The sequence below is a fragment of the Salvelinus namaycush genome, chromosome 26 (genome assembly GCF_016432855.1).
Source record: "Salvelinus namaycush isolate Seneca chromosome 26, SaNama_1.0, whole genome shotgun sequence".
NCBI lineage: Eukaryota > Metazoa > Chordata > Actinopteri > Salmoniformes > Salmonidae > Salvelinus > Salvelinus namaycush.
In genome coordinates this window covers 5,190,457-5,206,801 of record NC_052332.1, presented here as the reverse complement: position 1 = coordinate 5,206,801, position 16,345 = coordinate 5,190,457, and the positions used below count along the sequence as shown (strand labels likewise).

The following is a 16,345-nucleotide window of genomic DNA, read 5'->3' as shown; positions in this document are numbered from 1 at the left end:
TTGGTGCGGCTGGCTTCCGGGTTAAGCGGGCAGGTGTTAAGAAGTGTGTTTCTGAACGCCATAATTCGACCTTCGCCTCCCGAGCCCGTTGGGGAGTTGCAGTGATGAGACAAGATCGAAATCATAAAATATATATAATTTTAAGTGTTTATTTTTTTATCTAACATAAATCAGATAGATATAGGATATGGTAGAACGAGTATGTGGCCTTTGCTGTAGCCTACTGGCTGGAGATAAAATGTATGACAATGTAATGAGATAGACACTTTTTACATCATGCAGGTTTCTCAGATCACTTGGGAGGCTGTTGATAGTTTTTTTGATGGAACGTTTCTGGAGCTCTGCAGAGATGCGTCTCTCCAACAGCACCCGGAGAGTCACGCTGTTAATGGACAAGCTAAACATTGGCAGCATACAGGATTTCCACAAGACATGGCTTCATTCATGACAGGCAACCACATCTCCCGCACTGCTACCTGTCAGGCAGGCGGGCAAACAGCGAGTACTGGACTGTCCACGTGTCTTAAATGTCATTACCAATTAATACTTTTTACCCAGACTTTTACAGATCTTGGACATTTAATTTTGCTTTGTGCACATCATGGGAATGGGGCTTCTCCTGCCACTCAATTTGGGCCCAAGCCTTGGCTTCTACAAGTTGGCTTCAACAATGATTTTATGTGTGTGGCTGCATGGGAGTGCACTCGAGTGGCATGATTCTTTTTTCCGATCGGCTGGTTGCCCTAATGGATGGAGCTGCCTACCTGTGATCACTGAGAACTCAACGAGCTGGTTTGAACCACGGCATTTTATAGCAAAGTCCACCCTCCTGGATGTTAATGACAACCAACAGATGTATGGAATGGGTTACAAGGTTAAGATTTGTGTGAAAGATACTAATAATTCACAGCAGACAGTATCTCATTGTGTAGAGACCAGGGTCTGGCTCTGGAGTCATCTCTCCCTGGTACCTTACAGAACAGAAACATTAACTTATGCTCTGGAATGCGATATCCCCAAAGACATCGTAAATCTCCTGTCAGTGTTCTCACAGAGGCCCACTCTCAGTTCACACAGACACAATATAGTTATAAGAACCCTCTATTCTGTTGCATAAAACAAAACCATTTGATGCAATAAATGTATTATAACATAATCTTGCAATTTTGCTATTTCATGCCCCCATTTTGAGAGTCCTCTCAACTTAAAGAAAATTACAAGATTAAAGAACATTAACTCACTTGTAGAAAATGCATACATTCTTCATAAACCAAGAAGCATAAAAGCAATAACTCATTGCATGGATTCCTGTATGTGACCGGCTGCTATAGCACTGGCTAAGCCTTCTCCCAAGAAACGTAGCACTGTCTCCCATTTCAACCTCCAACACATATTCTCAACATTCTACCAATTTGTCTGGGTAGGTCATGAGTCACCTGCATGAACCCCTTGAAGAAAAACAAAAGATGCATACAGTTTATGAGTTTCAACGCTATGTCTTCATAGACAATGAAAAGCAAATATTTTATGCATAATGCAATGCAACAATGGACTTTAATAAAATAAGCTTTAGTTATATATCACACTCCAATGGAGTGGAAATAACTATTTCCATCCCAGAAACTAAAATTAGCATATCTTGTCGGAAAAATCCAGGTAGTGACCCCTGCTTTAAGTCAAATGTATTCTGTTGGTGCCTAATGAACATGACCCAAGACAAGAATCATGATTCCACTATTTATAAGGCAATGCCTATAGATCAAATAGATTAGGATCAGTTTCACTCTCCGGATCAAAGTTCACCCTCTCCATTATTCACCCATTCATGCTGAGAATAGTGTCAACATCTTTAGTTCATAACAGCAATCAAAAAATCCATAATACATGAATTTCTTCACTCGTATAGTTATTAGCATACTTAACTCAAATGAATCCTTCAGTTTAAAAAAAATCATTCAGTTTCCAAATCATAATCAAAGCCAAAATGAATTATCCAACCCAAATGTTCAATGACATTGCTCAGTGATTCAAATTGGTCCTATCACTCAAAGACAAAAACCATAAATTTAACACACATCAACATTGGCAGAATGTACATTTATATTAAGTACAGTATAATTATCCTATAACTCTACTATTAACTTTCTTATCACGATTATAATACAGATCAGTATCTTAATGCATTCTTAATCTAAATTACTATAATTTTATGTAGTGTGTAGACCCCTACAATCAACCTGATACCCCAAAATAAACAATTTTAGACAAGTCTAAATCATTATTGGGCACAGTTTCCCCCCCCACACACACACACACACCCATCAAGCACCGATTCTTCTGACGTCTTCTTCATTGTCTTCTTCAGATAGCTTTACAGTTCAAAGTGGATGGCCCATGATAATGTCCCAATTTCAATGTCCTACCTGAGCCGCCACCCCCTTTACATTTACATTACATTTAAGTAATTTAGCAGACGCTCTTATCCAGAGCGACTTACAAATTGGAAAGTTCATACATATTCATCCTGGTCCCCCCGTGGGAATTGAACCCTGGTCCCCCCGTGGGAATTGAACCCACAACCCTGGCGTTGCAAGCGCCATGCTCTACCAACTGAGCCACACGGGACCACGTGTGGTCCCGTGTGTCTATGTCTACCACCCATTATGTCTATTCTATTTGTCAACCAGTACACCAGCAACATAAGAGAAGTTCGGAACAGATCTCTCTCCATGCTCACTCCACGTGGACTCCTGTCACACTCCTGAGAGAAAAGACATGAGAGAAAAGCAGTTGATAGCTCCGACCGTACGCTGCATACAGGTTGCTGGCTCAGGACTCAGGTCTCTCGGTAGAAGTGGTGCGGACAGGGCCGTGTTGAACGCCTTTGTCACTCTTCTTCAGCGAGTTAGAGTGGGTTTTGAGGTACACACACTGTTCGGTCCAATTATCTCTTCCATGCATTAAGACACCGACTGATGTCACCTTTCATGATAACCTCGAGAGGACAGATCAGAACAACAGTTTAGTTCAGGAACATTTTTTATTCAGGAAATCCAGACAAGCATTAACTATATGATAAATAATTACTTGTACCAATTATTCTTAATACCAATGTCTAAACAAGTGTCAAAGAGACTAACAACACATTCAACTGAAACTATTTTTTCAAATTGGCTTATACTCCCCATCACACTGTCAACTTCATCGCAGAGCCACAGGATCAGGAAGTTAAACCTATAACCCATCGGGAGAAATCCCAACAATCCAGCAGACCTAATCTGGTGAGATTTGTATCAAAACAGAACAGAACAAACACAACAATACACTCCTTCACATACCACTCAATACACTCCTACATATCACTCAAGGCGTGTAAACTGTTACCTCCCCCATTTTGACACATAACTCCACATGTGAGTAATGTGTAAAAAAAAAAAACACTACTAGTGGGCAAAAAATAAAACAAAATAATTTCAAATAACAAAATCAAATTAAAATAACTGTACCCATATGGTCATAGTAAAAAAGACTTAAGACAGCCGAACCTTAGTTAATGGCAATGCCCTTTCCTTCCCGTTGGTTCAAATCACAAATATGGCTAAGAACTATAAACTTCATCACATTATCAATATCACAAATTACCTTCAAATCAGTATTACAAATTACCTTAAATTCATTATCCAAATGGCTTTCCAGTGAGGGTGATCAGGACAGAGGTCAGAGGTCATACAAACCCTCCAAAGAAGTATTTCTTACTATATTAGCCAAATTAATGAAAAACAGTCAAACATTTCATACATTTCGTATCCCAGGTTTCTAGTAAGTTTTCAGTACATGTCTTATCAAAAGAATTCAAGTGTTCAATAAAAACTCAGAAAATAAAAACTTCAAAAAAGTCCATGTGCGTGTGTGCCCCATTAAGATACCTCGGCACTAAGACAAATGGAAAACTCACCAAACCCAAAGGAGATAGAACACTTACAATAAATCAAACATAGTATTTTAAAAACACCAACAAATAGTCATAACAAGTTTGTTGAGTGTGGGTATTTGCAAACCTTAAGGTAAAAACAAACAAAAAATTATTTAATTTAGTAGTTTATGGCCTTAATCTTATTCACTGCTCTTCCCAAGACCACAGCTCTGGGAAACATTTCAAAGAGAGACCAGGAAACCCCCATTTTCTTGGAAAACTCTCACAAAACATGTCGTTAGCATTCACTATACGACACCGATTCAGCAACCCAAAAGTTCTAACTACAAACAAAACCTTATGATAATGATAAGTCCACTGTACTCCGTCAAATCATTAATCGTTTGTTTCAATCTACCCCAACGTTTATGTGCGCTTAATTTAGCACGTGCTACCCTTAGACACGACAACATGTATCTCACCACCGAGTCTAACAATTCACTCCCATATTATATTATATGACTGGTCTCTCTTTTCCATAATCATATAAAATGATCCTGGTATAGTTACTAGACCAATGTCCAACAACATATGTAATTGTAAGGGTCCTGTGTGTAGCTGGTGTAGAGAGTCAGGCGCAGGACAGCAAATATGAGTAATCAACATACTTTTACTCAGAATGACAAATGTACAAAGTAACATCACGAGCACACCATAACGGACCGAAAATACAATAAACAATCACTCACAAACAAACATGGGGAACAGAGGGTTAAATAATAAACAGGTAATTGGGTGAGTGAAACCAGGTGTGTAAGACTAAGACAAAACAAATGGAAAATGAAAAGTGGATCGGCGGTGGCTCGAAGGCCGGTGACGTCGACCGCCGAACGCCGCCTGAACAAGGAGAGGGACCGACTTCGAAGGAAGTCGTGACAGTAATAGCTATTTCACCTTAGATGTTTCCTGTAACCTCTTTAAATGTAATACTTGTTTCTGTCACAAATGTAGTCAATGTCTCATCGTAATGAACCATTTATCCTTCCCGGTAATCTAATAATTTCAACCTGTTGCATTAATTTAGTAAAAATATAAACCTGTCGTTTAACAAATCTAGAACCTTTAAAAAGTTGGTGCTGTCTCATCAGCATAATAGTGAAAACTATCCTGTAATCCACTTTAATGACTGGACACTGTTCCACGTAATAGAACCAGATTATAATGTTAGAATACATAAACTTTCTGCTCAAATTCACTGGTATTAACTAAACTATAAAACCCAGCAACAGTAATCCGAAATGATCACAGAACGTTTTCGATTTAACTATTCAGACCTCACCTGCAAATGTCCCACTGAATCCTTACAGCTCGATATAGCCCAGCGAGTACGAATAACTCTTCTATTCTTACCAGTAGGAAAAAACTATATTACCCATTCTCAACAACGTTCAGCCCTTACCTCTATCGTAAGGTTAAAAACAAACTTGACAACTTGCTCTTCTCCTTCAGCTTCACACTTATGAAATGTCCAAGACTTTAAAAGTAACATGTAACATGCCAACTTCATAAAATACATCAGTCAATCCATAAGAAGAAAAAAAAACATTTCGGTGGGCACAGCACTGTCGCAATTGCCTATCCGCTATTAATAGAAGTCATTAGATTTAGGTAACTGCCTCTTCTTTGATTCAGTTATTTACATACTACTCCATTCTCAATATATTATTCCAGCAGACCATTTACGCAACAGACAACGTATTACATTGAAATCGCCTCGCTATTTATGTTGAATAAGTTAGCCTTTCAATTTGAACTAAGCAAGCTGTTAAAACGTTCAGTTTGTATCTTAATCAAACACTGGCGGCCGTATTTGTACAGGCAAAACATACCAATAGTTGAATTACAATCAAAAACATAGATTTTAGTCAATACCAATGCTATTGAAAAGACGAAGAAATCCCGCAAATAACCCAATTTACAATTGTCTGTAGTCGAAACATCAGGCACATAATAACACAATTCCCAGAAAATAGCCTTATAGTTACATCGTTAGGGTAAGTAACCCAAAAGTGGACACCCTCCAATCAGTTTCTGAGACAATTGCTCAGACTTTGTAGACAGTTTAATAATGATTAAACATAATATTTATCAAATGATCCATTAAAGATACCAACTCAAAACCTATGTACATTTGAAGTCGGAAGTTTACATACACTTAGGTTGGAGTCATTAAAACTCGTTTTTCAACCACTCCACAAATGTATTGTTAACAAACTATAGTTTTGGCAAGTCGGTTAGGACATCGACTTTGTGCATGACACAAGTCATTTTTCCAACAATTGTTTACAGACAGATTATTTCACTTATAATTCACTGTGTCACAATTCCAGTGGGAATACACAAAGGTAACTGGGACTTTAAACAGCTTAGAAAATTCCAGAAAATGATGTCATGGCTTTAGAAGCTTCTGATAGGCTAATTGACATCATTTGAGTCAATTGGAGGTGCCTGTACCTGTGGATGTATTTCAAGGCCTACCTTCAAACTCAGTGCCTCTTTGCTTGACATCATGGGAAAATCAAAAGAAATCAGCCAAGAAAAAATTGTAGACATCCACAAGTCTGGTTCATCCTTGGGAGCAATTTCCAAACGCCTGAAGGTACCACGTTCATCTGTACAAGCAATAGTACGCAAGTATAAACACCATGGGTCAACGCAGCCGTCATACCGCTCTGGAAGGAGATGCGTTCTGTCTCCTAGAGATTAATGTACTTTGGTGTGAAAATTGCTGGAGGAAACAGGTACAAAAGTATCTATATCCAGAGTAAAACGAGTCCTATATTGACATAACCTGAAAGGCCGCACAGCAAGGAAGAAGCCACTGCTCCAAAACCGCCATAAAAAAGCCAGACTACAGTTTGCAACTGCACACGGGGACAAAGATTGTACATTTTGGAGAAATGTCCTCTGGTCTGATGAAACAAAAATAGAACTGTTTGGCCATAATAACAATCGTTATGTTTGGAGGAAAAAGGGGAGGCTTGCAAGCCGAAGAACACCATCCCAACCGTGAAGCACAGGGGTCGCAGCATTATATTATGGGGGTGCTTTGCTGCAGGAGGGACTGGGGCACTTCAGAAAATAGATGGCATCATGAGGTAGGAGAATTATGTGGATATATTGAAGCAACAACTCCAGACATCAGTAGTTAAAGCTTGGTCGCAAATGGGTCTTCCAAATGGACAATGACCCCAATCATACTTCCAAAGTTGTGGCAAAATGGCTTAAGGACAACAAAGGCAAGGTATTGGAGTGGCCATCACAAAGCTCTGACCTCAATCCTAGAAAATTTGTGGGCAGAACTGAAAAAGCGTGTGCGAGCAAGGAGGCCTACAAACCTGACTCAGTTACACCAGCTCTGTCAGGAGGAATGGGCCAAAATTCACCCAACTTATTGTGGGAAGCTTGTGGAAGGCTACCCGAAATGTTTGACCCCAAGTTAAACAATTTAAAGGCAATGCTTCCAAATAGTAATTGAGTGTATGTAAACTTCTGACCCACTGGGAATATGATGAAAGAAATAAAAGCTGAAATAAATCATTCTCTCAACTATTGTTCTGACATTTCACATTCTTAAAATAAAGTGGTGATCCTAACTGACCTAATTTTTACTCAGATTAAATGCCAGGAATTGTGAAAAATGTAGTTTAAATGTATTTGGCTAAGGTGTATGTAAACTTCCAACTTCAACTGTAAGTCTACGTATGGGTTGTTTAAGTTGCATCTGATTTACTTTATCGAATCTCTAGTAATCGATTATACACACATACCCACATAGAATTCATCACATTTTCATACCTTCAATGAATCCAAATGAAACGTAACACATTTTTAGGTACACACATCAACCATCCCATTTGCATTTTCAAGGACTCTCCACCGCTACGAAGCAGCTCTCCAAACATACTCCCAGCAGAACCAAAAAAATTCACTTTTGTTTCCCGGACAATGACACCGCCCGTGATATTCATGCTCTGGAATGCGGAACCCCAAAGACATCGTAAATCTCCTGTCAGTGTTTTCACAGACGCACACTTTCAGTTCACACAGACACAATAGAGTTATAAGAACCTTCTATTCTGTTGCATAAAACAACCATTTGATGCAATAAAAGCATAACAATATTGTGCATTGGAAGAATTGTAAATCCATTGTGAAAGGCTATGGAGTTTGCGTTACAAACTATTCAGATGAAATGTGTCCATATATTGGTATTTTAGTCAAATTAAATCAAATGTTATTTGTCACATGCTTCGTAGACAACATGTGTAGACTAACAGTGAAATGCTTACTTACAGGTCCATTTCCAACAATACAGAGTTAAAGATAAGATTTTGAATAAATAAAGAAAATGGAAATAGTGACACGAGAAATAAATACACAGTGAATAACTAATAAAAATAATGAGTAAAATTAACATGGCTCTTTAAAAGGAGTAGAAAATAACATGCCTATATACAGGGAGTACCAGTACCGAGTCGATGTGCAGGGGTACGAGGTAATTGAGGTAGGTATGTACTGTACATATACAGTACAGTAGGTATGGGTAAAGTGACTAGGCAACAGGATAGATAATAGACAATAGCAGCAGCGTATGTTGTGAGTTTGAAAGTGTGTGTGTGTGTGTGTGTGTGTGTGTTGTGGTGTCAGTGTAAAAAAAGGGTCAATGCCAGTAGTCCAGGTAGCCATTTTATTAGCTATTCAGCAGTCTTGTTTAGAAGTCTTATGGCTAGGGGATAGAAGCTGTTCAGGATCCTGTTGGTGCATTAGTACCGCTTGCCGGTACCGCTTGGTAACGCTTGCCGGTACCGCTTGTGGCTTGTTTGACTGGAGTCACTGACAATTTTTTGGGCCTTCCTCTGACACAGCCTGGTATAGAGGTCCTGGGCCGTATTCACTACCCTGTATAGCGCCTTGCGGTCAGATGCTAAGCAGTTGCCATACAAAGCAGTGATGCAGCCAGTCAAGATGCTCTCGATGGTGCAGCTGTATAACGTTTTGAGGATCTGAAGGCCCATGTCAAATCTTTTCAGCCTCCTGAGAGAGAAGAGGCATTGTCGTGCCCTCTTCACGACTGTGTTGGTGTGTTTGGACCATGATAGTTTGTTGGTGATGTGGACACCAAGGAACCTGAAGCTCTCGACCCTCTCCACTACAGCCCTGTCGATGTGAATGGGGAGTGCTCGGCCTTCCGTTTCCTGTAGTCCATGATCAGTTCCTTTGTAATACTGACTTTGAGGGAGAGGTTGTTGTCCTGGCACCACACTGCCAGGTCTCTGACCTCCTGCCTATAGGCTGTCTCGTTGTCATCGGTGATCAGGCCTACCACCATTGTGTTGTTGGCAAACGTAATTATGGTGTTGGAGTCGTGCTAGGCCACGCAGTCGTGGGTGAACAGGGAGTACAGGAGGTGAATAAGCACACACCCAGGAAGGGCCCCTGTGTTGAGGGTCAGCATGGCGGATATGTTTTTTAATACCCTCACCACCTGGGGCGCCCGTCAGGAAGTCCAGGATCCAGTTGCAGAGGGAGGTGTTCAGTCCCAGGGAACTTAGCTTAGTGATGAGATTTGAGGGCACTATACCACCTATTGGTTGTAACTGTGGAAGCTACGTTGGTCCATGCTACATTTTGTCGGATGATATGAAATATCCTGCCATCGGAGGCTATCGCTTGTGTATCTTTGCAACATTGGCATTTACATTTGATGAAACATTTTGTCAATTTCAGTTAATATCCTTTGTCACTCTGGTAATGTTGAAGCTATGGTGAACTTGGGGTTGATCAATGTTTATTTATGAGTAAATCTGGCTTTGATAATGGCCCGTGTCTACCCAGCTACCGACTTCATCGCAAATCATTGCACTAAACCAATTACTTATTCAGAGATCTGTAGAGTGTACAAAGCAAATCTGGTTGTGCAAAGAAAATCTGGTTTAGCATATTGAAACAAGAACACTTACTCAAATGGATTCATAAATAAATATTTGATTGAATTTGTTCTAGTCTGCTTCTGATTGATTGCATGTGTATTGAACTCTGATTGAAAGAGGAAGGGTGGGTTGTAAGCAGACTTTCATATCACAACACAAACAGAATGCAATCGGATAAGATTAGATCCCGTACTATGCAAAAATATACTCCTTGCAAAATGCATTCAACGTTGTTTCAATGTTGACAAAGAGAAAGAAAGATGCAAGAGATTCAGACACATTTTACATCACATCATATACTTTCCTCAGAGAGAGTGACATATAATAGCCCAAATGCAGTTCATTTTCCTTTCTCTCCTCTCCTGGCTGAGACTATACAAATGTAGCGGATGGCTAAGTGCATTGCTACAGCATTGTCCTACATACAAAAAGAGTGATAAGCATAAGAATGGGTACAATGCTGTCTTTCACGTTCTGTCTCAGCAAACCTTACCTGCAATTTAACTTCACTAGGGTAGGGGGCAGCATTGGGAATTTTGGATGAAAAGCATGCCCAGAGTAAACTGCCTGCTACTCAGGCCCAGAAGCTGAGATATGCATATTATTAGTAGATTTGGATAGAAAACACTCGGAAGTTTCTAAAAGTGTTTGAATGATGTCTGTGAGTATAACAGAACTCATATGGCAGGAAAACACCTGAGAAAAAATCCAACCAGGAATTGGGAAATCTAAGGTTTGTAGTTTTTCAACTCTTTGACTATCGAATACACAGTGTCCATGGGGTCATATTGCACTTCCTAAGGCTTCCACTAGATGTCAACAGTCTTTAGAACCTTGTTTGATGCTTCTACTGTGAAGGAGGGGCGAATGAGAGGGGAATGAGTCAGAGGTCTGCCAGAGAGCCACGAGCTGACCATGCGAGTTCACGTGAGAGGTAGCTTGCGTTCCATTGCATTTCTGAAGACAAAGGTATTCTCCGGTTGGAACATTATTGAAGATTTATGTTAAAAACATCCTAAAGATTGATTCTATACATCGTTTGACATGTTTCTACGGACTGTATCGGAACTTTTTGACTTTTCGTCTGCACCTAGTGATCGTTCGTCATGAATTTTGATTACTGGGCTAAACGCGCGAACAAAAAGGAGGTATTTGGACATAAATTATGGACATTATCGAACAAAACAAACATTTATTGTGGAACTGGGATTCCTGGGAGTGCATTCTGATGAAGATCATCAAAGGTAAGTGAATATTTATAATGCTATTTCTGACTTCTGTTGACTACACAACATGGCGGATATCTGTTTGGGTTGTGTTGGTCTCTGAGCGCTGTACTCAGATTATTGCATGGTGTGCTTTTCCCCGTAAAGCTTTTTTGAAATCTGACACAGCGGTTGCATTAAGGAGAAGTGGATCTAAAATTCCATGCATTACAGTTGTATCTTTTAGCAATGTTTATTATGAGTATTTCTGTAAATTGATGTGGCTCTCTGCAAAATCACCGGATGTTTTGGAACTACTGAACATAACGCGCCAATGTAAACTCAGATTTTGGGATATAAATATTAACTTTACCGAACAAAACATACATGTATTGTGTAACCTGAAGTCCTATGAGTGTCATCTGATGAAGATCATCAAAGGTTAGTGATTAATTTGATCTCTATTTCTGCTTTTTGTGACTTTGGCTGGAAAAATGGCTGTGTTTTTCTGTGACTTGGCTCTGACCTAACATAATCGTTTGGTGTGCTTTCGTTGTAAAGCCTTTTTGAAATCGGACACTGTGCCTGGATTTACAACAAGTCTATCTTTAAAATGGTGTAAAATACTTGTATGTTTGAGCAATTTTAATTATGGGATTTCTGTTGTTTTTAATTTGGCGCCCTGCAGTTTCACTGGCTGTTGACGAGGTGGGACGCTACCGTTCCACATACCCTAGTGAGGTTAAACAATATAAACATATTAATATAATCAGTCCTTGGGCTATAGAATATGTTTCTGCTGGCTACACTGATGTCTTGCCTTTCTTTTTACACAAAGCAGGATTAGTACAGAAGAACTGTAGCAACTGGTACACAAACTTCTTCATGCCAGAATCAGGGTCCCAGTGGGTTGCTTTTTCTTGCCAAAAAAAGAGAGAGAAAAAAAAAAAAAGACATCAACACAAATCCATACTGTCTCCTGCTGGGAGATCTATTTTTTCTCTTTCTTGTTTGTCACCTGGGACTTGCTAGTTGCCACTCTAAACCAAACTCAAAAAGACGCAAAATAATACAAAAAGCCCATGAGTATAAAGTATAAAACGTACACCTGAAGTGATACAACTTTCTGTTTATAACTGCTTATTAAGTTTGAAATCAATGTTGGTGGTCAGGTCGTTCAGAATACACAATATTGTTCAAATACACTTCTCCTATTTGGAGTTTTATTACAGAATCAAATTTCAATTTTAAATCCACACATTTTGAGATTTGAAACAATCCAGTAGTGTCCACCCTGGTCATATTGAAGAACTGACCAACCATGTTCTGACATCTCCCATACCTGTACACAACACATAGAGATGTTATCAACAGGTGTCACTCTCTGAGGGTGGTCTCCGTCTCAGCAGAAATACATTCTAATTTCACACATACAGTAATAACACGTTCATATAAAATAAAAAACAAATGGAAAAAGAGTGGAGAGATATCCTCTGGTAAAGCATTAAGGATACACACAGCAGCTTTCACATGAAGACCGGGGGAGCAACATCATAAAAAAAAAAGCTCAAATAATAGTAAAAGGACATGAACATTTGAGGCTGCATTAATTACTTGAGGACCAACATAATTAGTTACGTGCATTCCTTCGAGTGGCTTTCTTGACTTGAGATGAGACAAACCTTTTGCAAGGTGAGCAAATGAATAAGCTGCGACGCAAAAACAGTCAGAGTGGATAGGAAGAAAGAGGATAAGGAGGATAAATGAACTAGCGTTGGTCCTCCAGGTCAAGCCTCATCTTTAGCTGTATTGTCCTCCAGATCCTCATCGCTGTCTACATCACTGTAGACTGTCTTCTTGACCTTCGTCTTTCTGCTTCTCTCCTCCTTCATCCTCTGTTTCCCCTGCTTTGTTGCCATTTTCACTGAAAAGAGAGGAACAAAAGTGAGTTGAAGGCACTAGTTTGCCATTTACTTTTTTAATGACAACCAGATATTAGTTTGTCCTATCATTGATCTTTGTGAAAATAAATAATTTCAAGCTACTCAAAATCTAAATAATGTTGCTTCATAACTTGGGTGAGTGAAAGTGAAAATGTGCTTCTCATTGTCAACTGAACTACATAATCTTGATCTTCTCATAATTTTTTTTAAAGAAGGTATCCTTCACAGAGTTTATTTTGAGATCACAATGGCTGGGTCTCACCTGCTGATGAAACCAACTGATTGTCTCGACCTCCGTCATCTTCACGGATGGCAGTGCTGTCCTGTTTCACCTCATCGTCAATGACAATCCTTTGCCGTGCACTCTCAAACACAGACTTGAGAACAATTGAGTCCTCAAATATCTATGGCAAACACACACAGCATAAACCAAATTAGCCTCTCACAATCATTAGCTGGGGGCATCATGGTATGTGGATTTCACGTAAAACCGTAGGCAGTGACATGAATTCCAGTGGCCCTAGATCACATCCCTGCGGCACACCTGAGATCCCTCCAGGTTGAAGGTCTGGGCGTTGTGACACAGCAGTATGATGTCTTTCTCCAGATCTCCCACACTCCTGTACTTATGATTGCGCACACGCTCCTACCAAAAACAACACATTGTCAGAAAACATGTATGCTCACATAAATACAGTGTATATTAGTACCTGAATACAACATCATAGAAACGTTTGCTCAGATGACAATGGAATATGCAACCACAGGGTTGTGGAGGGACCGTAGGACACATGAAAGAATAGCACTGCCGTCTGTCACTTTGTTAACAGGCCTAGATCCAGTTGGTATGTGGGAAGATTTGTTGGTCGATCTGGTAGGTTAGTGTTGAGATTTGGTGGTGAGCAACCAGAAGGCTGATGGGTGGGTTGGTTCTGCGCTGAATTGGTATGTGGTAAGATGTGGGTGGGTTGGTGTCGTGCTGAGTTTATAGATTGCGGTGTAGAGCAGGGGTGCCCAATCTAGGGGGTGTGCCAATATTTCCTGTTGGGGCTTGAGTCCTGAAATAATTTTTTGGGGGGGGATAATCAAAATAATATATATACAGTACCAGTCAAAAGTTTGGACACCTTCTCATTCAAGGGTTTTTCTTTATTTTTTACTATGTTCTACATTGTAGAATAATAGTGAAGACATCAAAACTATGAAATAACACATATGGAATCATGTAGTAACCAAAAAAGTGTTAAACAAATCCAAATATGTTTTATATTTGAGATTCTTCAAAGTAGCCACCCTTTGCCTTGATGACAGCTTTGCACACTCTCGGCATTCTCTCAACCAGCTTCACCTGGAATGCTTTTCCAACAGTCTTGAAGGAGTTTCTACATATGCTGAGCACAGCTGTCATCAAGGCAAAGGGTGGCTACTTTGAAGAAGCTCAAATATGGATTATATTTGGATTTGTTTAACACTTTCTTGGTTACTACAGGATTCCATAGGTGTTATTTCATAGTTTTGATGTCTTCACTATTATTTTACAATGTAAAAAACAGTAGCAATAAGGAAAAACCCTGGAATGAGTAGGTGTGCCTCAAACCTTTGACTGGTACTGCATGTGCAAATATAAATACAGGTGCATAATAATAGATAATAATTCATTTTGATGCTGATATAGGTCATATAAAATGCAATATGAACAGAAAATGGTGTGTTCCCAAATCTCTGCATTTAATTGGAATGACTCTTTAAGATGGCTATTTTACACAAAAAGTATATTTGCAGCAAAATAGCCTACTGTTTTTGTGGAGGCCTACAAGTGCATTGTATTCCATTTCATTGTGATGCTGTTATGAACTATGAAGGGTTATATCAAATGCAATATGAAAATGTAAAATGCTATGTATTTGTGTCTAATTTGATCAAATGTCAAATAGGGGACCCTGTGTGAAAAAGGTTAGGAATCTCTGGTGTAGAGGGTCCACTGAGCCTACCCGGATCCTCCTGAAGTCCACAGGCTTTCGGATCAGCTCGTAATACTCTGACACCTCCTTCCTAGAAGGCAGTTGGATGAAGCCTTTGCTGATCTGACGGCCCAACCTGGAAGCATTTAGCACAGGCTCTGTTACGGGCCAAAAACACACAGACCTCTCCAGACAATAGTATGTGATTAGTTTCAAATAGTTTCAGCGTTTGATATAGCCTGCCTGGAGTGGCAGATTGGCCAGATTTAGTTCCATCGTGCCAATCAAGTGCAGCCAAAGTATTTGAAAGAAAACATATTATTTTAAGTCGGGTCCGATCATAGAGATAGATAGAAGACTCTTGTGCCCAACAGCTTGTTCTAGCATGGGCAGAGCCATTGAGGAAGGATCACATAATTCCAACAGGTCACCAGGAGGGATCAGCCAATGAAATATACATGTGCAGAAAAATTCCATAACTGACTGATAACATAATCGCCAACCTTGGCTCTATACCTGTTCAAACAACACACTTTAGGTGGCAGTGTGCACCCTTTTAGTTTGTTTGCCAACTCATAGAAGTAGTAGAATAAGAAAATGGACTACCTCAAAATAGTTTTTTCATTTTTTTTTTACATTTAAGTTATTTAGCAGAGGGTCTTAGAGGAGCAATTCGGGTTAAGTGCCTTGCTGAAGAGCACATCGACAGATTTTTCACCTAGTCATGTTGGAGATTCTAACCAGCAACCTGGCCCAAAGCGCTTAACTGCTAGGCTACCTGCTGCCCATGCTCTCACAGATGCCATAATGGGACAGATTCTATCTAAGTCCTCTCTGTCTGATCATTTCTGCAGCACACTGCTCACACTGTGAAATGGAGGGAAACAATAAGTAATTAATGTTGAACCAGTCCCTGCATGGTCTAACATCAAACGTCACTGCCCTTCTTATCCACAAATTGCTAATTAGTACGTGTGGACATAATTGCATCATAATTACATAATTAACACAGTGCTCATCCCCAATTCTCGCTGCTAATCTCACCCATCTTTGTAGTTGATGACCATATCCACCAGTGTGCTCAGCTGCTTGGTGAGCTCGGGGGGGTTGGGGAGCGGTTTCTCCGCCGGAGGTCGTCCCCGGCGCTTCTTGACCTTTTCACCTTCAGCATCCTGTCCGGAGTCTCGTGACTCTAAGTCTTTGTTGCCGTGGTGATCACCTTTCCGTTTCTTCAGGCTGATGTCCTCTTCCATGTCCTCCAAGACCCCGTTCTCCTCCACCTTGAGGAGGAGGAAGAAGCAGTTCATTGTTCAGAATTCAAAGATGACCG

The 16,345-nt window shown here is 39.9% G+C and overlaps 1 protein-coding gene across 1 annotated transcript; it reads right to left on the bottom strand.

Annotated features, from left to right (window-relative positions):
• Positions 1-12,898: 12,898 nt before the first annotated feature.
• LOC120021850 (probable global transcription activator SNF2L2) lies at positions 12,899-16,322 on the bottom strand. Its single transcript, XM_038965695.1, has 5 exons — positions 16,060-16,322; positions 15,046-15,151; positions 13,599-13,700; positions 13,317-13,458; positions 12,899-13,035 (listed from the first exon to the last, which is right to left on the bottom strand). The coding sequence occupies exons 1-5, from the start codon at positions 16,320-16,322 to the stop codon at positions 12,899-12,901; spliced, it is 750 nt and encodes a 249-aa protein (XP_038821623.1).
• Positions 16,323-16,345: the final 23 nt, after the last annotated feature.

Bases quoted from the DNA above. Each gene is read 5' to 3' on its own strand.
- LOC120021850 (XM_038965695.1), bottom strand. From the start codon at position 16,322: ATGAACTGCTTCTTCCTCCTCCTCAAGGTGGAGGAGAACGGGGTCTTG. The intron at 15,152-16,059 runs GTGAGATTAGCA...AAATGCTTCCAG, and splicing joins GTCATCAACTACAAAGATGG to GTTGGGCCGTCAGATCAGCA. The intron at 13,459-13,598 runs GTGTGCCGCAGG...TGTTTGCCATAG, and splicing joins TCAACCTGGAGGGATCTCAG to ATATTTGAGGACTCAATTGT.